The following is a 15746-nucleotide window of genomic DNA, read 5'->3' as shown; positions in this document are numbered from 1 at the left end:
GCTTGCAAGAAAAGACACACCTCCCTTTTGTGCCTCTTTCGCTTAAAGGAAAGCATGTCCAAGGGGAAAAGTCCTCTTAATCCAAGCTGGCGACATGAACATTTTGAGCACGAGCATGTTGCTCCCATTAGCTGGGGCGAGGGGGAGGTAAAAGCAGTTGAAAAAAAGGGTGCTAAGATAAATATTGTCAGTTGAGTGCGGCAGGGGAGGAATATTTAACATATGATCATTCACAGCACAGATGGCTACTGGCTGAGAATGTCAGTCCCAAATCCCATCAAAATTCACTGGGAGTTGGCTGCCTAAATCCTTGTCCCCTCAGAAATCCCAGTCTGTGTCACTCAGCCTGTGATGATTCGCGAGTGGCTTGTTGCTGCCCAACTAAAGCCTGACTGAGATTACAAGGTTCCAAGACAGGTGCCATCTTTTGCTCCGAGTTTGGAGCTGGGGTTCAGTTTGGCCCATCGTTATCTGCCCCCAATGTTTTACTTGCCAGACTCTCTCATGTTAACCCTTTAGCTTGAGCAAATCGAGGCGCCATGCCATGTGCATGAATGAGCTACACCAGTAAATCCTGACCGCTAATGTTCTCTGGGTTAGTAGCTCACAGGATGGTGTTGTCGTAACAATGGTCTTGTTGTCTTCCCTCCTCTTTCTAGGTCCTAAAATGGTGGCAGTTCAGAATTACCATGGCAACCCAGCTCACCCAGGAAAGCCAGTGTTAACGTTTCAGACTGGGGACATAATAGAACTGCTAAGAGGGGACCCGGACTCACAGTGGTGGGAAGTGAGTGAAGCTGTTCTTTGGAAATGTTCAGAAGTCCTTATGCAGAGGCTACTGGCTAGTTGTAAAGTTCTTACTTATTTCCCCCGTTGCACTTTTATTCACTGGAGTTTGCAAGCCATCATCCAAATAAATTCTCTGAGGCATATTTTCAGCTTGTGGCAGGCAGATATAACATATGCAGTTCTCCGAAACTGGAGCAAAGAATCAAATTTCTTTGGCACAGTGCTGACGTTAATCTTTATTTACAGGGGAGGTTAATACAGACAAAGAAGTCTGGTTATTTTCCCAGTTCATCGGTGAAGCCCTGTCCTGTGGACGCTAGGGTAAGTGCATAAAAACAGATCTGAGCCTAACACCTCCAAGCTTGGTTTGGGGGTTTGGCTTGTGGCCCATCTCCTAAAGCAAGACATCTTAAATCATGGGCTGTACACCGGCATCCAGCTGGAGTATCTCTGCTTATTGGAGTCACTCTGGATGTCACTGGTGTAAGCCACAATTGGGAACTGTCTTCCTTGCTGTCGGGATTTTGTTTGAGATGGGTGAATATTTATGCTTAAAATGGGAAAGTTCATCACATGGTGCTGGCTTGGACAGATGCCTTTCTCCAGAGTGTAACTTCACACGCTGCTTTGTCTGGGACCTCCAGCTAGGCCTAGAAGAGACTATAGCAGTGTGAGTTTTGCCTGCAGGCCTGGCTCAGTCATGGAGGACTGAAGAATGTGTTGGGGGAGATTTCTGAAGGAGGCTCAAGGTCAGCCAGGAACACTAGATGTAGTCTGCAAATTATTTCACTTAAAGGGACACAGCCATGGTTATTTATCAGGCTAAAAGAATTACCTTAGGTGGTGCTTTGTACCTTAATAGTGGCCCTGTCTTGAAGATCTCTAATGTGTTGTGTGGTTGTGTTAATGTGTAACCAAATGAAGTCCTATCTATTAATTTAATTGTCCATTTTCTCCCAATTAACCGAAACTGAGCCAGTGCATGTGAACCATTTGCTAGCAGTTATGAAAGGACTGGAGGAATGTAGATCATTAGCATGTACCCAATAAGAGGAGCCTGGTATTCTTCAGTCCAGCCCTAAACCCTAAATTTGACCCATACTGGGTTTAGGGGCTTGATCTTTCCATTAACTCCTGTGAACTTTGGGCCCTTAGAGTAAATGAGTCTCCTGAGTAAGTGAATTCTCTACTCACGCTGCACAGCCATTGCAGACGTCCCATGCTTATTGTGTGCTGTCCTTAGTGTAACACGCACTTCACTTCTCCCTTAGCACACTCTTCCCTCACTCCTATTTGCAATTACCTGGTTCCTTGCCCTTGCACCTTTAACTTCTGCATTCTGTTAAATTGCATTTTAACAAGTGCTTTAGCACAGAGATGTGTGACAGCCAGAAGTCAGTGCCTAATTTTCCAACCTGGGCTTCTTTCCAAATCTGCTGTCTTCATTCACAAACCCCACCGCCCAACTCAGCCATGCTCATTCTCTGCACCTGTTCTGGCACATTTTAGGGAAGTATGCCCAAGCCCCGTATAACATATTACTTTAGTACTAACATATCTTTAGTACTGTAGTAAATGCATTCTTCCTATTCAGGCTTTTAGTCTGCTTGGGTGATGTGCTTGGCCACGGTATGACCCAGATGCCAACTTCCTGGCCTGCTGGCTTGTGGGGCTATTTGTATAATCTTTAGACCACAAGCCGTGCTGCCATGGGGCCAGTGTTGGTCGGGGATAACTTCTGGTGCATCTGCCCCCCACTGCCTTACATTTGTGCTTGGACTAAGAAAAAGATTGTCCCAAAACATTAACAGAAATAAAAACGGGTTGGGGGCTGTGAAGGGAAAGATGTTTTCAGCCAGCGGGCAATGCAGCATGGTCCAGTGGATAGGGCACTGCCGTACTCTGGGAGTCTAGAAGATCTGGGTTCTCTTCTTAGCATCACCCCTAGCTTGTTGCATGACCTTGAGCAAGCTTGCTTACCTCTGTGGGCCCTGATTTTTCCATCTGCAGCTTAGGGATAATGCTGACCCAGCACTGTCAGGTGCTTTGAAATTGCACTTGAGAGAAGCTAAGTGGTGGTTGGTTGTTGACAAGTTTTAAAAGCTTTTAATTACTTTTAGGCTATGTCTACACTTACGGGGGGCATGTATTGCATGCCCCCCTAGCATGGGTATAAATAGCAGTGTGGGCAGCAAGCCCCTGCTTAGTTGAGTGGAGCAAAGACACGCCAAAACCTTAGGGTAGGTACCCTGCACCAGGGCTTTGGAGTGGAGCCCGGAGCAGCTCCGGAGCAGTGGAGCTGCAGGTTTTTGCCTGGAGCTGGAGCGGAGCCAGAGCACAGCTCCAAAGTCCTGCCCTGCATGGTCTCTACCTGCCCAAGCAGCGCAGTGTCTCCCTGCTGGAACCTGTCTCGTATAACACCCCACCGCAGCATGAACGCAGCCTGCTTTTCACTGCAGCGTGTCGCCTCACGTAGACCGCAAACGGGTCAGATAAATCAAAATACCCAATGCACTTGGCACAGCTGGTTTGCGTGTGTGTGCCAACGAGAGAAGCAGTTGATTATAACCCTCTTCCTCTGACTCTGAGGCCAATAACACATAAAATGCTTGGCACATAAAAACGCTCCTGTATGGAGGAGCGTCTCCGAGACGATCTATAACCTAATCAGGATCTGCGCCCCACAGTAATAAGCAGTGTTCTCTTTGCTCTAGGCTCCCATCAGCCGGCCTCCTTCGAGAGAAATAGACTACACAGCGTACCCTTGGTGAGTCAGTCATTAAATGAGACGTTCTGATAGAAATGCTTTACTACAGACATAAAGATGGATTGGCGTTACCCTTTAATTCCATTACTTTGTCACAAATCCGCTATGGGATAAATTATAAATGCACTTTGGAAGCTCCCCTCATCCTCCCTCCTGTCCTCCCGTCCACTGACTATGCCATTTTAGCCCTATTTGCCTGAAAGTCTCAGGGCTCCTGTACATCGTCAGTTGGTGCATTAGCATTTCCATTCCGAAGACTTGAGTTTGAATGCCGACTTCAGAGGCTGATCCAACACCAGTTGAAATCAATGGGACTCCTTTTACATGGACTGCAGTGGGCTTTGGATCAGAGCACAGATGGGAAATGCATTTGTTGATCTCTTTCTACTTTGCCTGCTGAGGATTTGGCTGGGCTGGCAGGTCCCTGCTCAGGAGAAGGATGTTGGAAGTTAGTGTAGGGCATTGGCAGATCTTTGCAGGAGAAGCTTGCTCTTCACTTGCCCTTCCCTCTTGTTCTGTCCATTGGTATCCGTTCTTTACTTTCATGAGTCCAACAACCCCAAGAAGTTTTTCATTGAAATCTGTGCACCTTGGGACTCATTCCCAATCAAGGTGGCTCTCTAGGAACAGTATAAAAGCAAAAGACTTCAAAGACGGGAAGGGGCTGCCCTCTGCACCATTAAATCTTTTCTCTTAACTTGCAAAGCAGTTACTTTCCATTTAAGTATCTCTGGTCACTTTTTTGCCTACTTATAAAGGGTTTGATCAGACCCCCTTTCTCTCTTAATCACCCTTCCCTCTCCTGACCTTTAAAAATGGATTTTTTTGTTAAAACTTATTTTCAAATATTAATATAAAAAACCCCATAAATTAAAATTACCTGCATGCCTGGATAACCTGGCAAATCAAGGAAGTCCCCCCATGAGTACTCATGCTGTGAGCTTCACACCCATCCAAGATGGTATCTTTTGTCCGTCTTGACCGCAGTCAATGTCCTTACTGCTGTCCAGCTAACAGAGGAGATTGTCAAAGGAGAGTTCAGTGCCCAACTCCCATTGAAAGGTGGGTACCAAACCGGCCTTTGTAGCTTTGAAAATCTCCCCCAGGGAGGCTCTGACCTAGAAGATGGCTAGCTCTAGCTCCCGGAAACAGGAGTTTGACATGAACTGTATTGATAGTCATTGCTTCCTTTTAAGAAGACACTTTTGGAGGCTGAGGATTTAAAAGCTCTCACCACTGGCCCAGCTCTGTTCCTACCTCTCCCTAGTGCTGAGGACCCTGGGCTCCCAGTGACTACGGTGGGAATTCAGGTCACTTGACACTTGGCAGCAAGTGCCCCCAGGATTGGACCGGATTGTAGTGGTCTTGTAGAAGGCTTGCTGCTAGGTCTTCCGGTTCTGTGCTGTGTCAGGGTGACATGGTATGTCTGTGCCTGGTATCAGCAAGCAGGCTGCTCATCTTTGGAGCGTGTTGCCATCCAGGATGCTCTGTGGGGAAGATCAGGAGATAACCAGTGACTGTAAAGTCCGCATGAGCTTATTTTAAAAAAACCCAACAGCTGTTGGTGTAATGTGTGGCTTGTGGGCTCATGCAATAGCCAGGAAAGGTAATTGATTGGTCCCTGTTACCTGCCAGTTAGGGAGCTGCACCAGTCAGGAGGGATGATTGTAGACGTTTTGACCCTGGCCCAATTCAAAATGCAGTAGAAATCCTGTGTTACCAGACAGAGCCTTGTCAGCCAAACCTACAGTCAGTAGTTGGCCGCTCTGTGATCTCAGCACCTAATGGGGAGTGTTCCTTTAGGTTTGCAGGGAACATGGAGAGGCAACAGACAGACAACCTGCTGAAGTCGCATGCCAGCGGGACGTACCTGATTCGAGAGAGACCAGCGGAGGCCGAGCGCTTTGCCATCAGTATTAAGTGAGTATAGCAATGCGTGCTTATGTTAATGGAGCTCAGACAAGGTGGTAAGTGACTGCTGGGTAACAGCTGGTGTCTCCGGGGTGTGAAATTGACCATGCTGGACCGATAAGCTATACTCTCCTCTGGTTCTGCACTGGAGGAAAGCTTGTGATTTTAATGACAGCCTGATTGCCTTAGACATCAGGTAAGCTGTCTACAGAAAACGCTTCCTTTTCCCTTTCAGATTTGAAATGTCAAGTGCCGTCCCACTGATCTACCTGACTTGGAGTCCTATGTTTTAAGACTCGTTAGTACAGGTGCCCATTTGTAGGACGAGATAGTCTAGGTCTTGCTGGGTTTGGCTTTGTGGAGGTTCCCCGTAAGCAACCCCTGTGAAGTAAAAGAGCGCACACAGACGAAGTGCTGGTTAGAGATTGGTACTGGACTGTTTAAACGTGAGGATTTCCGGATTATTAAAGTATTGGCCTTTAAAGTAAAGGCCCCGTTGAGGGCTCTGGCATGCTGCTGTGTAGCCACCAGGTTAATCTGGCGTATCGTGAACATTCAGAGTGGTTGGTAAGGCACCAGGGCACTACATGCTGTCTCTCATTTAATTATTTATACGTAACGGAACAGCTTCAACAAGAGAGACTCGCTTTAGCATATCCCGTAGCCCATTGGCTAGAGCATCTCCTGCAGTGAACGACGCCCACTTTCAAATCCCTGCTCCACATCCGACGGAGGGGAGAACTGAACCTGGGTCGTCCACATGCCCGGTGGGTGCTCTAACCGCTGGGCTAAAAACGATAAGGGAGGCAGCACGACCACAATTCCCACCTCCTCTGGCCGTTTCCTGAATGACGCCAGAAAATTTTGTTGGGGCTGAAACTGTTTGGCAAATTCATGAATAGTTCTGGGTCGCCCAGCACTGCACTTTTTGGCAAATAGATTGTTCGCCATAAACACTGCACCCAGCTCGACCGCTGAGTTCTTTTCCCAGCTCTGACACCGGTTCCCTTGGTCACTGAACACCTGTGCTTTCGATTCGCCATCTGGGAAAGGGATAAGGCTGATGCACCTGCCGGGGGGTTGAGCCACGCGGGTGATGGTCACAGAGCGTTGGGAGGAGGCAGAGTGCTACATGCTAATACACGGCAGGACAGAAGCTGACAGATAAGGGTCGGAGTGTTTCTGAAGTGCCGGCTACGATTGTTGTCACAGGTTTAACGAGGAAGTCAAGCACATTAAGGTGGTGGAGAAAGACAACTGGATTCACATCACAGAAGCCAAAAAATTTGAAAGCCTTTTGGTACGTTTTTGAATCTGCTTTTCTCACTGTGCGCGTGACTTGCTTTTCCGGAGCCACGCTTAGCCCTGTCGGTGATCACATGTACTCGGTGTGTTCTCTCTAGGAATTGGTCGAATACTACCAGGCCCACTCTCTGAAGGAGAGCTTTAAACAGCTGGATACAACGTTAAAATATCCATATAAATCCCGAGAACGTTCTACCTCCAGATCCTTCACTCGCTCCCCAGGTAAAACCCAGCGTACCTAGGACGGTGAATTGCATCTACAACAGCCCAGATATTTCATGGACAGCCACCCCTCTGGTTCCCCTTTTAAGAAATACCTGTGTGATAGATGTAGGAGCTCTATCTGGTCTCCCAGCGAACAAAGGGGGTGCATAGGCTTTAAGGCCAGAAGGGACTGTGAGATCATTTAGCCTGACCTCTGGAAAGAAATGTGCCCAGTATGGGATTTGAACCCATGACCCTGAGTCTGAACTAGCCAGGTTCCTTGTCAAGTGCATGAGTGCAAGCTCAACGTCCATCTCTCCCCCCTGGATGCTGAGAGGAAGGGCTCTTGGATTGGTTGCATGGGAGGCATTTGTGGGGAGTTTGCCTTTAAGAAGGCCAGGCTCCTAGGAAAGCCCAGCTGGGGGGTTTCTCTTTGGTCTTTGTTAACTGCTTTTGATTTCTTGTTTCAAACATGATTCCTTTATTGTCTGTGACTCTTTTGTGGGGGAAGGTGTTCCTGTGAGTCATCCCTCCACCGCTTTTCCAAACCCTTTAGGATAATGATCTGGCCACAGTTTTGCAAGATAAAAAGCACGCGTAAGCTGAGGTGAGGAGTGGAGAGTGCTTAGCATGTGACAGGATCAGGCCCATATTGCTATAAAGAGTGTAATTGTCCTGTGTCAAAACATCTCTGAGGTCAACAACTGCAGTGTGAGAAATTTCAAGTCCTTTGCTCTAAATAAATAAATATAAAAGGACTGAAGCCAATCGGCATGAAGAGAAGAACTTGCTTCACCTCTGAGACACACAAGGTTTTCGCTTCTCTATCTGTACAAGCATCCATATGTCAGTTTTACTGGCCCTGATTCTGGTGTCACTTATGCCGGTTGATACCCCTAGGATTTTTTAGACCTAGTCAAAAACATGGTAAATATACTGTGTGAAAAATTCCTAAACAAATGAACTTTTAAATTACAATAGAAAATTCCTGTGAAATATTTTATTTTTTGATTGAAGACTTGGGGAAAAAAAATTTCTCCATTTTTTCCAAAAATTTTTTTTTTTTTTTTAAGTTTCATTTTGGTGATTAAAAAAACGTTTTTCTCTTGCTTTTTTACTCCCCCCCCCCCCGAAAAAAGAGGGGAAGAGTGGATATTTTTACCCAAAAAACTAACTTTTTTTTTTTTTATTTAACACTTTTTGCCTTTGAAAACCAAAACATTTCAACCAAAAATGAATTTTGCTCGTGAACGTTTTCATTTGGGTTAAAAAGGCATTTTCCATCAAAAAAACTTTTTTTTTTTTCCCCAACCAAAATTGTTTAACCGGCTCTGTCCATTTTTCTTCAATGGCAAGTTGCTCCCAATTTACACCAGCGAATGCAAGAGGAGAATTGGGCCCACTGACGTCAATGGACTCACTCCTGATTTACACCCGTGTAAGCAGGAGGAGAATCTGGCCCATTGTAGTCTGACTATGCAGATGTATCCTACGTCCTCCGAGAGCTTTTCCTGCCTTAATTTAGCCACAGCGGAGGCTCCTGAACCAGAACTGCTGCATGCTTAGGGTTTTCTTCTTTGCAACCTGCTTCTGCACTATGGATTTTTAATTTCCTTTTTAATTCTTGTTCTTCTGCCTCTGTTTCTAACCTCTTTGCAGCTTCCTGCGCTTCCTACAACTTTTCTTTTCTCAGTCCTCAGGGCCTCAACTTTTCTTCTCCGAATCCCTCCGCTCCTTTCTGGTCAGGTATATAGCCCCTTCGGTTCTAGAGAAGAGAGCACCATCTACTGGCCATCCCTAGGGCAGCAGGGCCTCTGCCTGCTTTTTGACAGGACACAAACGGTATCAGCTTGAAAGCCATCCGCAGTGGGATCCACCCCCTGCTGTCCCTCCCCATCTATATAAAAAATCCAGCTAAGGTATTGGCCCTCCTTGGGTTTGTCAGCTGGGGGCAGAATCTGGTAACCCGAAAAATGCAAGAAACAAAATAGGAAAACACAGTGAATTAAATATTGAGAAAAGGGATGGGGGCAGAAAAAAGAAATCTAAATCTAGTGGGTTGGGATCTCATGATATACTTCAAGCTTGACCCGTGTTTCCTGTGTCTCTCGTAGAATGGAACATTGGCATCACACCATTTTAAAGACTGTTGTTTTCCTTGCTATAATAATAGAACATTCATTTCCAGCCGTTTTTGAGCTCTAATGTCCGAGCATGCTCAGTAGCGTCATAATTAGGGCAGCTGGGAGGAGCCCATGATGTCAAAAAGTGATGGAATCCCCTATAAAATGTTGGAACTATATTCAACTCCAACGTGCATCAAACAAGCATCTTCCTTCTCCTGTGGTACCAGCGACACCTTAAATGGTCAGAAGTGAAAAAGGCGTTTAGAACTCAATTGCTTCTCGCTGTTTATGCCTTTTAACTTTTTGCATTTTCATTAGCGTGGACAGTGAAAATTACGTCTTATTCCTGCCATGCTTGGTTACATAACTTTAAAAGAAAGATTCCTTCTCCCAAGAGCTTTCCTGTGAAATCTGAAACCTGCAAGTGAATGAAATTGATACCAAAAAATCAGCTCTGAGCACGCTTCTGGTGAAAGAGTTCAAAGCTTTCATCTATCACACTCTGTTCTCCAGCCTGGCACTCTTACTAGGCCAAATGAGCCCTGCAGTAAATGTATTTTCTATGTGTTAATTGTCTGTTGCCATCCGCATCTCCTTACATCCTGAGCGCTGAAAACCTGGGCAAAGCTTCCTCCTCCAAACCCAGTTTAACCTCGGTTTGCAAAACATTTAAAATTGTAAACAGTTTTGAAACTGAAAAGTCCTTAAGACTAAAGGACAGTTTCATAGAAACAAACAGCAGCAAAAAAAATTTTTTTTGTAAACTTAAACACCTTTTTGCCCCTTTGTTTGCCTGTGACTCTGAGAGCATGATCACTGCTATAACCATGTCCCTTCCCATCATTTAAACCCCCTGACTCTCTCTGTCTGTATAACCTGCAGGACAATACTGCAGAAAATGCAGGTGGTACGTTTTCCATATCGCCTTTGCAACCTGTGTGCTAAAGGAGATAACCCCCTTCTTCGTGGCCTGACACAACTGAGGTCTCCACCATTTGCTACAATCGAGTACTGTTCAATTCCTAATCCCGGGGAAGATGTTAGTAATGGAATGCCACTTGCATGCTGTAAATTGATGACCAGTTTCTGGTCCTTCTGAACTAACTATATTAGTACAGTTTCTAAAAAAGGGTTAGCGATGTCTGTTAATAAGAATAGCATCTGCAGTTCTGCTGACGTTGTGCTCTGAAGTGTGCGGTCTACAAACTGATTATGAGCTAGGATCAGGAAGAAATTCCCATTTGCTAGGATATTGTTGAAAAACTGTGTCCCAAAAAGGGGCCTTTTCACCAAAGCACCTATTTTGGGCGCTGTCCCAAAACACCACCCTAGGTGGTCAGTCCTTGTATTGCAATTTACAGGTTCCTTATCTCAGTGCCATTGAGAGAATCTGCCATTGGGGCTAATCCCAACAGCTAATAAAGAGGTCGTTTAAATATAAATTGCTTTGTAGAATCTCCCTTAAATGAAGTGACCCATTAGATGTCAGAGCAGTAAAGCAACAACTAGAGATGGGGATAACTTTGAAATAGATTTTTCTTGTTCCCTTTATTTTTATAAAACCTTTGCTTTTATCTCCCTTCCCCCTTGACCCAGTCACCTGTAGCAACACCTGACAATGAGATTATATATATATATAATATACACACACACACGCACGCATGCACAGTAGATAGTCCCTTTCCTGGGTGTCCTTCAAAGTTTTATATCCAATGACTAGAGGGGTGATGCAACTGATTGAGACCCATTATGAGACCAATGAGATGTTGATAATGGAAAACCCAGCCTTGGAAATCTGATATAACCATGCAATTCCAATTCACACATGGCTGAAGGATTAAAATAAAGCCACCTCAATATCTAATTGACTGTCTTAGTCCACAGAGCTGTTTTCTGCCCTGATCTTGCAAGGGAAATGAGGACTCTGGTAAAAACCCAGGTTGAACACAGTCTAGCTTTTCCCAGGCTTCAGATGATCTCGCACGACAGTGCAGACATTTAATTCCCTTTCCTTGTCCACCTGCAGTGGTCACGCCTCCAGTCATAGGGACGGCCGTGGCACGCTACAACTTCGCCGCACGGGACATGCGAGAGCTCTCTTTGCGAGAGGGCGACGTGGTGAAAATCTACAGCAGGATAGGCGGGGACCAGGGATGGTGGAAGGGAGAAACAAATGGAAGAGTAAGTGATGGCAAGATGAGGGTTCTTTTATATTTAAATAATGCTACTTTGCCTTTTTAGAATAGTAGGTGTGTTTAGATGTGGATTGGCTAATAGAGCGGGTCAGAATTTTCCAAATTAAAATCTAATTTTATTTTTAAAAAAAAAAGGGAGGAGGGCGAGGGAAGCTTTGCCTTTCCCCTGTTTTTAAACTCAGGAGGTGGAAGAGTAAGTATTAGCCCCATTTTACAGATGGGGAAAACCGAGACAGGGAAAGTGACTTGACAAAGGTGTTGAAATGAATAGGTGACAGCAGTGAGATTAGAACCCAGGACTTCCCGAGTCCCAGTTTTGTGCTTGTTCCTCCAGACCACACTGCCTTATGGACAACCCTGTATGAAACCCAGTTTCAGCTTAGGCCTTGTCTACACTGTCGGCAGCGTGTCTTGTATGTACAGGTACATGCTGCAGTGAAAAGCAGGCTGCGTCCACACTGCAGCGTGTAGCTATGTGTGGCAGAAAAAGGCTCTGGCCGGGGGGGGACTCATCACTGCTGGATGCCTTTCCCCGCTGCCTACCCCTGCCAGAGCCTTTTCCTGCGGCTGGAGCCTTTCCTGCTGGAGGAAAGGAGGGAGTGGGACACCACCCTTGTAAAAAGAGCAGTGTAGACCCTGGGAGACGTGGCTTGGGCATGTAGAGAGCTGTGTGAGGTATGTACCCTAAGGTTATGGCATGTCTCTCCTTCCTGTCTACCTGTGCTAGGATGGGTGCAGCGTATGTTCTCTACACACCTTTAGTAAGAGAGAATTGTGCACCAGCTAAAGGCTGGACACATGGAAAAGACTTCAAGAAACCAGGGTTGCAGCTCCGCAGTTGGATTCCTGCCTGGGAAAGCAATGGACTTCTCTGGCCTTCTTCCCTTTGCCATGCAATCTAGCAGCATGCCATTCCTCCTTCTGGTAGAGGTAGTCTTTGGCCAATGCTGTAAAATTATCCCCACGAGTCCAGCCTTCAAAAGCACAGCACCTGGCAGCGATTTTTAAATTTAGAGCAGCACAGGGGCCGGGAACGGCATGAGGGCCAGTCTCACAGACACAGCAGACATCGGGATCTGATCCTCCTTTTGGCTTTATGCTGGGAACTGACACAAGAATGGCTCTGAAAGTCCATGGCTCAGAATCATAGACATTAGCAATTGTACTGGGTACAAGGGTTGGTGTCCCCAGGGAGATTACTCCACAGTCTAATGATGCTGATCACAATAATGCACTGTCTTTCTACAGTGCCTCCTGTCAGACTTTGCAGACACTATTGAGTTAATCCACATAGCAGCCCTCCGACGGGGAGGTTTGTTATTCCTTTTTTAGTAATGGGGGAAACTGAGGCACAGTGGATAAATGACTTGCCCCAGGTTGTATACAGCCAGAATCAGTAGCATAGTCAGGACTAGAGCCTAGTCTGACTCTGTCCCATATTCTCATTATTGGACCATGCTGGAGAACCAAGTGCTCTTCCACCCAGACTAAAGTCTCAGTCCCACGTAGCTGGGAGCAAGATATTGTATATGTGTCAGCTCTATGGATACAGTACCAGACTTCTGGGGCAACATAAATGGTGGGATGATGGAGCCCATTCTATGAGGAAAATGTCTCTCTGCTCAGTTTGGGTGGGTCTCTTTGCATATCCATGCCCAAGGAGTTCTGCTCATTGTTCCTTTTCTGCTGCAGATTGGCTGGTTTCCTTCGACCTACGTGGAGGAGGAGGGAGCGTAAGGAGGACTGGATCTCTGGCCGACATCGCCGAGTGCCCAGTAAAAGCCGCTGCAGATTGTGCAGAGTGGTCCCAACGCCCAGGGCTCTGAGTGAAACACAATCAAAAATCCTCCAGTATTAACAAGTCCATTGTGAATTGTTTTACAATCAGTCCTCTGTAAAGTGTGTGCGCGCGTCAGGGGGTGCCACTGGCTCTCAGTCCTGGGTTGTGTTACTTCTGTGTAAGAGAGAGAGAGTCTATAAGGTAACATTTGTCTGTAACAGCAGCAGGAGTGTCCTGGGAAGATCATGCTCAACAGCCTTGCCTGAGCAGGACAACTCCGCCATCCAAACCCATTTCATGGAGGGTGTTTCAAAAGCCACCCTGGGGCTCAAGGGAGGCTGGGGCCAAAGTCTCACTCTGACTGAAAGTGGAGGGAGCATTTCAGATTTCTACTGAGAAAGAGCAAGCCAGCCCCAGAGTCACAGAAGAGGTGATCTCACCCCACCCTGCTCTCTCCCCCTGCTGCTTGAATGGACCCCTCTGGATAACGATTTTTCTTGTCAAGTCGGCGTGTTCGACAGCAGAGCCCAACTCTGCTGCCCTCCTGAGGTGATTTGGGGAGCAGAGCAGAGGCGCGGTGAGGAGGCCTCTCTCCGTGAGCTCTGTAAGATACCCCGTTGTAGGAATGAGTTTTTGAAAGAGAGAGACGGGCGTGAAGTCAAACTCTCGATACAGCCAGTCCTGGATGACATGAGAGACTTCCAATTTTGCAACGTGGGTCCGTTCTCTCGGGCTAGCTTTGGTCCCACTAGATTCACCCAGGGCAGAAGGGACAGCCCTTTGCCTGAACGGCCCCACCTGTGTCGGTATGTCTGGCGGCGTTGGGGGGCTGCAGAATGTGCCCTCCCTGGGAAGAGTGTTTGGAAGCCATTGACGTGCTGGGGGGCACATACGGTAATAGCTCCAGATGTGCATCGTCTGCTCCAGCGTGTGCACCAGTCACCGCGTACCTGTCCTGTGCTTAACAAGAATGCAGAAGCCCTCGCCAGACTAATGGCCGTTCCTGTAGCCATTCTATGCATCTGCCTCATCAACCTCCTCATCGACCTCACCTGAGTAACGACTGCAGGCTGAATCCCTCATTATCTAAAAATATGTGGAAAAAGGGTCTCATTGCCCCATCCACCAGCACCAAGTCTTCCCACCTGTTCTCCCCTGTCACCCCCAGAGCCAAGGAGGAAGAATTCTGTGTTGCCCCCTCGCTGTGTCTTTTTCATCATTGCACTGTTCTGAATAACGTACTCCTGGGTCTCTTGCTTTCCAAATTGTGTCCATTTTATGGGATAGGCAGAATTGTCCGATGGAGTCAATTTCAAGTGACCAGTGCCAGGTGCTGCCCTTTGCTCACCAGAGTAGCATTTCCTTCCAAAGTGCACTATTTAAAACAAACATGATGCATCCACCACAAGGAACAGCTCCCCCTTCCCCCACTTTCAAGCCCCAGAAATTCTCCTCCCGTTGCTTTAAATGAGGGTACAGAGTTAGGTCAACCTAAGGCAGCTTACCTCCGCCTAATTGTGTCGGTGGACACACTACAGCAGAGGTGGGCAAACTACGGCCCGCGGGCCACATCCAGCCCACGGGACCCTCCTCCCCGGCCCCTGAGCTCCTGCCCCAGGAGGCTCGCCCCCGGCCCCTCCCCCGCTGTCCCTCCCCCGCAGCCTCACCTCGCTCCACCACCGGCGCAATGCTCTGGGCAGTGGGGCTGGGAGCTCCTGGGGCAGTGAGCTGCAGAGCCCGGCCTGACCCGGTGCTCTGGGCTGCACGGTGGTGGTGGCGGAGGTGGCGTGGCCCGGCGCCAGCCCCTGGTGCTCCAGGCAGCACGGTAAGGGGGCAGGGAGCGGGGTGGGTGGGGGGTTGGATAGAGGGTAGGGGAGTTCGGGATGGTGGTCAGAGGGCGGGGGTGTGGATAGGGGTCGGGGCAAGAACAGGGGTTTGAATGGAGGCAGGGGTCCTGGGGGGCAGTCAGGAAGGAGGTGGGGTTGGATGGGGCTGCAGGGGACAGTCAGGGACAGGGAGCAGGGGGGGTTGAATGGGGTGGTGGTGGGCAGTTAGGGGCGAGGGGTGCGGGGGCGGTCAGGGAGAAGGGGTGGTTGGATGGGGCAGGGGTCCTAGGGTGGGCAGTCAGGAACGAGAGGAGGGGTTGGATGGGGCAGCAGGGGGCAGTTAGGGGCGGCAGTCCGGGGGCAGTCAGGGGAGAGGGAGCAGGGGTCGTGGAGGGGGCAGGGGTCCCGGGGGGCGGTCAGGGAACAGGGGGGGTTGGATGGGGCAGGAGTCGCGGGGCGGGGGGCAGATAGGAGGTGGGGGCCGGGCCCTAACCAGCCCTCCATACAATTTCCAAAACCCAATGCGGCCCTCAGGCCAAAAATTTTGCCCGCCCCTGCACTACAGCCTTGCTGCCGTCGATGTAAGTGTCTGACTATACTCACATCGTAACTCCACGTCCATCAGAGAGGCTTAGGGCTTATGTCGGTGTAGTTAGGGTGACACAGTGTCTGTGTAGACACTGCATTACTTATATCGGCTGTTGGCTGTCATGCTTGTTAAATTCACAGCTCCCACTGGGCAGCCACATTCCCAGCGGGGAGCTGCATGTGGAGCCGAGATCCCGGGCTCTCAGCCCTCCTCCACCCCACACCACCTAAGATAGGTCGATTTAAGTTTCTAGT

The 15746-nt window shown here is 48.1% G+C and overlaps 1 protein-coding gene across 1 annotated transcript in view; it reads left to right on the top strand.

Annotated features, from left to right (window-relative positions):
• Positions 1–13034, top strand: part of VAV2 (vav guanine nucleotide exchange factor 2) — a 310317-nt gene extending 297283 nt beyond the window's left edge. Inside the window, exons 22-30 of the mRNA XM_077836255.1 lie at positions 660–787; positions 1036–1110; positions 3504–3556; positions 5360–5476; positions 6680–6767; positions 6871–6994; positions 8636–8722; positions 11129–11283; positions 12990–13034. Coding sequence (XP_077692381.1) covers positions 660–787; positions 1036–1110; positions 3504–3556; positions 5360–5476; positions 6680–6767; positions 6871–6994; positions 8636–8722; positions 11129–11283; positions 12990–13034 — 872 coding nt within the window. The remainder of the gene's footprint in view (positions 1–659; positions 788–1035; positions 1111–3503; positions 3557–5359; positions 5477–6679; positions 6768–6870; positions 6995–8635; positions 8723–11128; positions 11284–12989) is intronic.
• The last annotated feature ends 2712 nt before the right edge of the window (positions 13035–15746 follow it).

The sequence above is a fragment of the Eretmochelys imbricata genome, chromosome 16, assembly GCF_965152235.1.
Source record: "Eretmochelys imbricata isolate rEreImb1 chromosome 16, rEreImb1.hap1, whole genome shotgun sequence".
Lineage (NCBI taxonomy): Eukaryota > Metazoa > Chordata > Testudines > Cheloniidae > Eretmochelys > Eretmochelys imbricata.
The sequence above is the reverse complement of the archived record's forward strand: the minus strand, read 5'-3'. Positions and strand labels throughout refer to the sequence as shown.